The sequence below is a fragment of the Rousettus aegyptiacus genome, unplaced genomic scaffold (assembly GCF_014176215.1).
Source record: "Rousettus aegyptiacus isolate mRouAeg1 unplaced genomic scaffold, mRouAeg1.p scaffold_m13_p_5, whole genome shotgun sequence".
Taxonomy (NCBI): domain Eukaryota; kingdom Metazoa; phylum Chordata; class Mammalia; order Chiroptera; family Pteropodidae; genus Rousettus; species Rousettus aegyptiacus.
Window position 1 is genome coordinate 9,994,638 of NW_023416308.1, and position 9,259 is coordinate 10,003,896.

The 9,259-nt window shown below is 48.1% G+C and overlaps 1 protein-coding gene and 1 long non-coding RNA gene across 2 annotated transcripts in view; one reads left to right on the forward strand and one right to left on the reverse strand.

Moving 5' to 3' along the window:
- Positions 1 to 5,474, reverse strand: part of WSB2 (WD repeat and SOCS box containing 2) — an 18,734-nt gene extending 13,260 nt beyond the window's left edge. The window contains exon 1 of the mRNA XM_016149516.2: positions 5,314 to 5,474. Coding sequence (XP_016005002.1) covers positions 5,314 to 5,326 — 13 coding nt within the window. The 5' untranslated portion in view covers positions 5,327 to 5,474. The remainder of the gene's footprint in view (positions 1 to 5,313) is intronic.
- Positions 5,475 to 6,206: 732 nt separating this feature from the next.
- Positions 6,207 to 9,009, forward strand: LOC118602884. The gene is made up of 2 exons (XR_004950945.1): positions 6,207 to 7,580; positions 7,633 to 9,009. It is a non-coding gene; the product is annotated as an uncharacterized LOC118602884 (long non-coding RNA).
- The last annotated feature ends 250 nt before the right edge of the window (positions 9,010 to 9,259 follow it).

Genomic DNA, 9,259 nt, shown 5'->3' on the forward strand with positions numbered 1-9,259 from the left:
CACATCACATCCTGCCGTTTCTTTCAAATACATTCCTCCTACCTACACAACAAAGGCGGCCGAGCCCTGGTTTCCACCGGCTTCCACCCTAGGCCAGTGGTTCCTGCATCCTTTCGGCTCCGCCTTCCTTAACAGCACACTCTGGCCACTCCAGAGTCCTGCCCCGAGCAGCTAGCTCATGCGGAGCCGCACCTGGACTCACTTTCTGATCATGAGAACCTTCTCTGGATTAGCAACAGAGAAGTGTACCCTGACAGAGAAGTGTACACCATCAGAGCGGAAATAAGTCCCGACTTGCCTAGTTCATTCTCTCTAGTAGTAACCAACTTCCCTCCGCCCTGCCCCACCCCCACCCCAGAATTTAATTAAGCACCCTCGCTCAAAAACACCGAGATAATGTAATCCTGCCTGGCACAGCACCTTGTGAGGGCAGGTGCTGGACAGGCCCTTCTTCACCAAGCTGAAGGGCAGTTTCCTAGTTCAAGTCTCTACTCCAGTGGAAAGTTCTCAGTAGCTGACGAAGTTCCTAAATTAAAGGGCTTCAGAATTGATTTTTTTTTTGGACCACTGATTGTGATACACACTAATATAAAAACTGGTTTCCATCCTGAATGAGGTCACTTCCTGATGTGTACGTTCCACTTTGATAGTTTCAAGGCTTTGACCCTTTTATAGCTGTTACCAGATAGATACTAATTTAAATAGCCCACATTTCATATATTGTAGGACCCATCTTTATATGTCTTCTCACATTTTGACCTCGCCGAAATCAGTGTCTTATAAGCACTGAGTTTTTATAGGGAAATTGGCAGTATTTTTTCTCAACAATACATAATGGCAATATGACTCATAATATTGTGGATTCAACGAAACACATGGTAAAGATGCATCAATGTGTGCGCATATATATTTAACATTTATGTATGTGTATAGATTTTCTGATATATGCATTATAGGAAAATACGTGGGTGTACCTTGTTTTATAAAATAAGTATGCTGCTGACAATTCTGTCTTTAAATGTAATTTTGATAAATCATATTAAGCCTTTGGTGGCTTTGCTATTTAAGGAAATATCCTTTATATTCATTCCCTGAGGGTCTATGTGTAAATCTAGGTTTTAAAATACTAGGTCTGAACTGGCATTTGTACAGACCCAGGTAATTCTTCCTAGAAATCCGTATGCGTTTGCACACGTGATCCTTTCATTTATGCCATTACTTGTCGGTAGAACCATACCCCTCTGGATGTGAACATTTGCATGGTAAGAGCATTAAATTTCTACTTTAATATTAAGAGACCTAAAAGTAGGTCTCTTAATGTTACACAGCAACCCCGTGAGCTTCTTCATTCTCTTTATTTCTAGGTATTTTCGGATGATGACAGGGCCCTACTCTGTTAAGGCCTCCTTCATATGACCCAGCGGTTGTCAACTGGGGGTAATTTCTCCCCCTAGGGACGAGTGGCAATGTCTGGAGACATCTTGGTTGTCGCCACTGGGGGTGGTGCTACAGCTATCTGATGGGCAGAGGCCATGGATGCTGCTAAACATCCTACAGGGCACAGACTACCCCTCCCCCCACACAAAGAATTATTTGGCCCAAAATGTCAGTACTGCGGAGGCTGAGAAACGCGAATGTAGTCAAAGATTCAATGACACTGACTGATCTGGAGATGCGTTTTCATCAGCCGAACCAGATGAAAATTTACTCTATTCTGACATTACTGACACTTGGTTCACTTCCTCCACGACATGCGTACTATCCGTTCTTTGGACAGCGTGGAGGCTGCACACAATACACACGGGCTCATCCTTGATTTATCTCTTTTCTTAACCTCCCAATCCAAATCCATTAGCAAGTTCCATGAAACGTTTCCAAAAGACTTGGCAAACCCAACTTCCCTTTATCTCCATGGCTACTGTTCCAACCCGTGCAACATCATCTCTCACTCGACAGCCTTCCAACTGCTCTCCTAGCTCCTGCTCTGGCCCCTCCCATCCATTCTCCTCACCTCCCCAAATAATCAGTTTCAGTCACTCTTATGATAAAATCCAAACTCCTCATCCCGCCTTCAAAGTCCTGCAGAACTCAGCCCCTGCCTTTGTCTCCCACCGAGGCTTATATCGCTCCTGTGTCCCTGGCTCTAGCACACTAGCCTTCTCTCACCCCTTGATTATCCTCAAGGAGTTACAACCTCAGGGCCTTTGCACCTGCTACTTTCCTCCCCTGCAATGCTCCTCCATGGCTCGTACCATCTCTTCCTTCATTCGGACCTCAGCTCAAACGCCAACTCCTCAGAGAGCCCTTCTCTGATCCCCAAGCCAATCTCCTTCACAACTCACTTTAGTTTCTTTACAGCACAATCACTAGTATGATTATTATCTGTCTACCCCCCAGCTAGAACGACGACTCCCTGGGAGTAGGGACTTTGTATGTTTATTCCCATTGCCTAGCAGAGTTCCTGGCAGAGAGCTGGCAGTCAGCAAATATTTGGTGAATAAATATACGGTGGTATACCTCTTTAAGTATAAATGAAATGAAGCCCCTTCAACTATTATGATGCCTATGCCAAACATCTCACATGAAATGCTTCTTAAACATGAGCCAAACCCAGATTTCACACTCTATTTCTGTGATTCAGGGATTTAACCTCTCGCTATTTCAGGCTCAGGAATCCAGGAGCTAAAAGAAGAAAGAACCCAGTGACTCCTGTCTCTTCATTTCTAGAACTAAGGAAATTGTGAAGCAGTGTCTGGGCCCCAACTAAACTTGGCTACTGGAAGAGAAAGCCATAATTAGTGCAGAACTTAAAAAAAAACAGCCAAGAGGATCCGGCTTCATCTGGGATTGTACCTGCCATGGCCCTTCTTGGTGAAAAAGATCAGGGTTTTCTAATTAAACACTGGCATGTATATGGACACAAAGGCTGAATGGAAAGATATTTATTATGGGTGTTAAGGTGAAAGGAGATTCACCTTAACATAGACATGGAAGCTACGACTCGGGCTGGTAGGAAGCAAGGTGATTTGTCTTGCCTCAGGATCTTAACATTAGATGTTCTGTCAGCCTGGAAAACTGCCTAGCTGGCCCCAGATTTCTGCCTGGCTGCTCCACCTCACCATTCAGGGCTGATGTCACCTTCTCAGAACCCTTCCTGGCTTCACTACTAAAGTGATCCAGGCACTTTCCTTTCACTCTATTGAATTTTCTTTATAACCATCACTCACACATCTTTTCTTGATTGCTTATATATTTTTTTTTTTTACATATTATTTATTGCCTATCTCTTCCCCTACTCTTACTCCAAACTTGCCTATTTGTTCGTTGCTATTGGGCTGTGCTATCCAACACAGTAACCCTGAGCCACACATGGAGAATGACCATTTGAAATACGGTGAGTCCAAACTGAGATGGGCTGTTATGTAATACATGCTGTATCTTGAAGACAATACCAGGAAAATCTAAAATACATCAATAATTGATCGTGATTACACATTGAAATAATATTTGATGTTTGACAAACATATAGTTAAAAAAATTTTTCACCTGTTTCACTTTTTTTTTAATGCAGTTACTAGAACATTTTAAATTACTTACGTGGCTCACATTATATTTCTCTTGGCTAGTGCTGGCTTAGAAAGTGCCCAGAGCCTGGCACATGGCAGACACTCAATAAATATTTGTTGAATGAATAAATGAATTCTAACCACCGCTCTGAAGATACCTTCCATTGTCCATTGTAATCCCATTACAACAGGCTTTATTCATTTTCAAAAGAATGTAAAACTCTCTCTCTCTTTTTTTTTTAACAGTAGCTTGGCAGCTCTCAACAGCTCTGCCCACACCCCAAAACACAGTCGTCAATCATGATGAAAAACCCAGAACTGGAAACAGATTTCTACTAAAAAGGGAGGCTAGCTGCAGATAGCTTTCAGATTTAACTATAAGGAGTCAATGAAAATGACAGCGGAAGCTATAAAAAGATTCACATAAGATTCAGGCAAACAGTAGGGACCATTTATAAAGAGTTCTTTGGGTAACAGTCACTGGAGAAAAAAAAAAAAAAGCCCTTATCTAGATGGGAAGGCAGAGAGAGCTGCCTCTACACCTTTTACTGAATGCCTGACTCCAGCAAACAAAGAAATGTCATTTCCCAAATTAAAAAGTTACACCACCCCAGGGAATACCCTGATTTCAACCTACCCACCCACAATCCCCGCTCCATCAAACAAGCCAAGGAAACAAACGTCAACAATCAGGGCAGGATGAAGCCCGAACTTCACTGGAAGAATACAAAGAGATTCTGGAACAAATTCTAAGCCCTAGGCCTTGACCTCTTCTGAGAATGTTCCCTAAGGAAACCAAACCGGCCTTTAAGCGTGGGGTATATCCAAGAGTTGGGACTCCCAGAATAAATCCCAAACCCACACCAAATTTTTATAAAGGGAGGGTTTAGCGGCAAGGTGGTTGGAAGGGAGAACGGGGGACGTCTTGAGGTTTTGTCTTTGCATAACAAGCACACCATTCCCACTGAGATTGCAAGTTCATTTGGGCTGGCTCTGAAGAATATCCAATATCCTCCGCCTTCCACACCGTCTTCTGATGACAGCTGTTAACAAGGATAGAGGCAAGTGTGTACCTCACCCATCGGCGTGCCCTAATCTTGCCCTATGGTACATGTCACTGGGGATCGGCAAACCCTGCCCCACCCCACCCCTGGAATCACTCTCCACTGGGAGGGGTTCGGAATATATATATTTTTAATAAGGACCTCGGACCCCAATTTCACAAATAAGCAAGTTTGGGAAGCTCCCAACCACCCACTGAGGCAGGTACTATTATTATCTCATTTTTTGAAGATACAAAACCCACCCTTGGGGAGACGGGGTGGTTCCACGGCTTGTCCTCGACCGCGCAGCGTGTAAGGGGCAGAGCCGACTGCCACCCAGATGTCACCTGGCACCCGGGCGGCCACCCCGTTGGGTATCGCCCCTTTGGGGCCCGGCGCACCCCGCGTCCCGGCCGGGGGTGGGGGTGTCGCGCCCCGAGCGCCCCCGCACTGTCCCGGGGAGGGTGGGGGTCCCCGCCACGCACAGGCCCGTTCTCCCCACGTCCAGCCGGCGGCGGCCGCTGACAGCGAAAGTGAAACAAAGCTGGGCGCGGGGCGCGCACCCCGCCGTCCGGCCGCGCGGCGGCCCGGGCCCGGCGCCCCCGCCGCGCCCTGCGCGCACGGCCGGGCGGGCGCCCCCCGCGGCCCCCCGGGGCGCAGGCCCGGGCCCGGCGGGCGGCGCGGGCGCGCTCGGCCCCACTCACCTCCGGCCTCCATGGAGGACGCGCGCGGCCCCGCGGCAGGCGGCGAGCGCCTCAGCCCCCCGGGCCGCCGGCCCTCATGCCGCCCCCGCGCCGGCGCCCGCTGCGGCCCCCGCCCCGGCCCCGGCGAGCCCGCCGCCGTCCGGAGCGGCCATCAGCTGCTTCCCGTCACATGGCGGCGAGCGCGGGCGGGGACGCGCGGGGGGCGGGGCGCGGGGCGCGCGGGGCGCGGGGCGGGGGGGCGCGTGGGAGAGGGGCAGGTGGACGCCCGGCCCGCGAGCGCGGGGGGGCGGGCGGCGCTGACCGGGACCGAGGGAGCGGGGGGAGGGGCACCAGGAACGGGGAGACCCGAGAGCTGGGGGGCACCCTGAGAGCGGGGGGACCGGGAACAGGGGCGCCTGGGAGCGCGGGGACCCGGGGAGTGGGGAGACCCCAGAAACGGGGGCACCGAGACTGGGGGGACCCCGGGAGCAGGGGACCAGGAACAGGGGTACCTGAGAGTGGGGGGACCAAGAGCTTGGGAGTACCTTGAGAGCGGGGGGACCGGGAACGCGGGGACCCGGGGAGTGGGGAGACCCCAGAAACGGGGGCACCGAGACTGGGGGATCGGGAGCGGGGGACCCTGGGAGCGGGGGGACCCCGGAAGCAGGAGACCAGGAACAGGGGTACCCGAGAGCTGGGGAGCACCCTGAGAGCTGGGGGACAGGGAGCGGGGCGACGCGGGGAGCAAGGGGACGCCGGCCCGGTAGCACACGGGGCGGAGGGAGGGCAGGAGGGGGAGATACTGGTAAAAGGGAACGTGGGGGGTCCGGGGGGGGGGCAGGGAGCAGGGCTGAGGGGAAGACGGAAGGGCCCTGGTAATGGGCGTGGGACGCGGGGAGCTGAGGAGAAAAGTGGGGGAGGTGGAGGGGGACCCAAGTGAAAACAGCGGGGAGCATGTATAGGAAGGAGACTGATGAAAATGAAGACCCGAAGAGACCAGGGATCAGGGGAACTGGGGCGACAGAAAGCGGAGAACGCGGAGAGAACTGAGGGCCAGGGGTCCGGGACCACCAGAGCCGTTGGAAAGGGGGAGGGGCAGTGATGAGGTTGGGCTCAAACTAGAGACCCGAGGGGGCCGGCAGCTGAGGTAGGAGACCCAACACAGGGGCTGGGGATAAAGTGGGAGATCTGGAAGGGGTGAGCAGAGCCATTTTTTTAAAAAAATGAGAACCAAGAAAAGCAAAGCCCAGTGGAAAATGGAGGGTGAACCGGGCATGCCAAGGCTAGAATGGGCGGTGAGAAGGGGGCAGCCAGCCAGGGAAAAGGGGGCATCGGAAAAAAGAGTGGTCGTCCCAAAGTGCAGGAGCCGAGTAAACATGAGAGTGACCTAAGAGGGCTGAGGGAAAACGGGGGCTCAGAAAACAGAGGCTCGGATTAAACACACAACGTTAAAATGGAGGGACTGGGTTAAAAAGAACATGGCAAACAGGTTAAGGTAGGAAACGTGGGTTCCGTTAGAAGGGGACCTCGTTTAAAATGGGTGGGACAGCTTTGCTGAAGAGTTAGGGAGCTTGCAGTTAAGTAAAGGGGGGGAGAAAGGAATGGCCTAAGAGGAAAGGCCTAGAACAGGAAAAGGGAAAGGGATTGGGCAGCCTCAAGTGGGAGGTGAGGTGAGACACTGTGGGGACACTTAGCTGGGCCCAGAGAAAAATCTCCAAAGCCACCAACAACTACGGAGACCCAACAGCTGATAGAAATTGTCTTCACAGTTCATCAAGCCTGTTCTCTGTGATGACGCCTACCCTACCCTATCGTTTGGTGTTAGCCTGCAATTTGACCAAAAAGAGACATATTTAGGGAGAAAGAAGGGAAGAACAAGTTTCTCAGGGAGATTAAGGAAGGCGATGGTCTCTCTGTAGGTGTGAGAGGGTGGGTGGTAGCTACAAGTCATGGAAAAGAATAAAATGGCAACGAGGACAATACTATTGCCAATATCGGGAAAGTTAATAAAAAGTTCGAGGTAAATCGATTTTCCCAAATCTTTCAGCTTAGTAAGTCTAAATCAAGCTCACTGAAGCATTTTTTTAAATGCCTTTATTCGTAATCTTAAAAAGAATCCATATTATAAATTCCCCCACACCAAATATGAAAATGTAAATAATGCAAAAGTATCTACTTATCCTTATATAATGCAAAGGTATCTACTTATCCTTATATAATGCAAAGGTATCTATCTACTTATCCTTATATAATGCAAAGGTATCTACTTATCCTTATATAATGCAAAGGTATCTACTTATACTTATATAATGCAAAGGTATCTACTTATATAATGCAAAGGTATCTACTTATCCTTATATAATGCAAAGGTATCTACTTATCCTTATATAATGCAAAGGTATCTACTTATCCTTATATAATGCAAAGGTATCTACTTATCCTTATATAATGCAAAGGTATCTACTTATCCTTATATAATGCAAAGGTATCTACTTATACTTATATAATGCAAAGGTATCTACTTATATTTATCTGCAGCAGTTCCTAGCCAGTCCCATAGTGAGAAATACAAGTTGGCACTTATTGCATCATAATAAATTGTACTCAGCAAGGATGATTTTCCAGGTTGCAGCACATGGATTATGGAAATTTTCCATCATGTGTTTTCCTGATGCAGTAATGGGGCCTATATGTGCTTGTGAGTGAGTACTGGAGCTACTATCAAAGCCACAGGATTCTGGGAGCTCCTTCCCAATGTTCACCAGGTTTTGAGAAAAATGTCAGTTGTGATAGCCCTGAATTATTTATCTTCCTGGTTCTGATAAGATCTCCTGGCCTCTAGAGTTCACAATACATTCAGATAAGATTTTTTTTTTCTTAAAGCACAATGTAACAACTTGAATTTTGCCACACAAAGTCTTTTACCCACAGTTAACGTGCTTGTGGATTTGGGGATGGGTCATATTAAAAGATAAAAAACTCTAATTGTTTAAAAATCCTTAAAACTTGAAGACCCCCAGGACCTGGGCTCTTAACTGATGCAACCTTATTCATGTGTACACAGGGCTCAAAGATAAATGACAGCAGTCACAGCTCAGCTAGTCAAGTATTTATAGTGTTTGGCACCAAGACCCTGAAGCTCCCATTTGCAAGTACAAAAACCCTACCTTGAAGCTTTCCTCTCAGGTATGTGTGCAAGAGAAGAGGAAATTGAGGAGAGCATCTCAGGAGATCCTGACAAATCATTCTCTGCCTTCTCACCTAGGAACTTTTTCCCTCCTACAGTTTCTTTTTCTTTTTTAAAAAATATGGTTGTCTCTGCACAGTAGACGCTCAGATTCAGGAATGTAATCATCAAAGATTCTAAAGGAGAGACTAGCTCACCGTTCAGTGACTTTAGAAGCAACTTCAGTATCTTGTTCTGAAATGACCATGAGGCTGGTTAAAATTGAGTAAGCAGCAAAAGACCCAGCCCAACAAGGAGAACTGCAGTTCACAGCTATTCCTGAGGGGTATAAATTGCAGCCAGTTCCTTATGTCCCCAGTTTTCTGAGCTGGGGTCAGGACTCACTTTCAGTGACTTGCTCAGTTTAGTCCCTACATTCAAGAAAACAGACCAACTCTAAGCCCACCTGCAGAGTAACCCTGCAGATAACCAGTCCCTGTTACTGGACAAGGGAAGTCTCCTTTAAGCCCTAGATCTTGCCCATCAGAGCAGGATATGCAACATTAAATAATACAAATTCAAGTCAGATTTTTATGCTTAGCACCCACCCTTTGTACCCTTATAAGGCCACTGACATTTAAGAGGTTTGAAATCAGGATAAAAGATCTCTAAACTACACAGGGCTCTATTGGAAGCTGTCAGCAGCTGAAATTCATCACACATTATTTTCATTTGAAACTCAGCATTATTGATCAGTGTATTCTCACAATATCTTTAAGAAAGAGGAAGGAAACAAGTTTT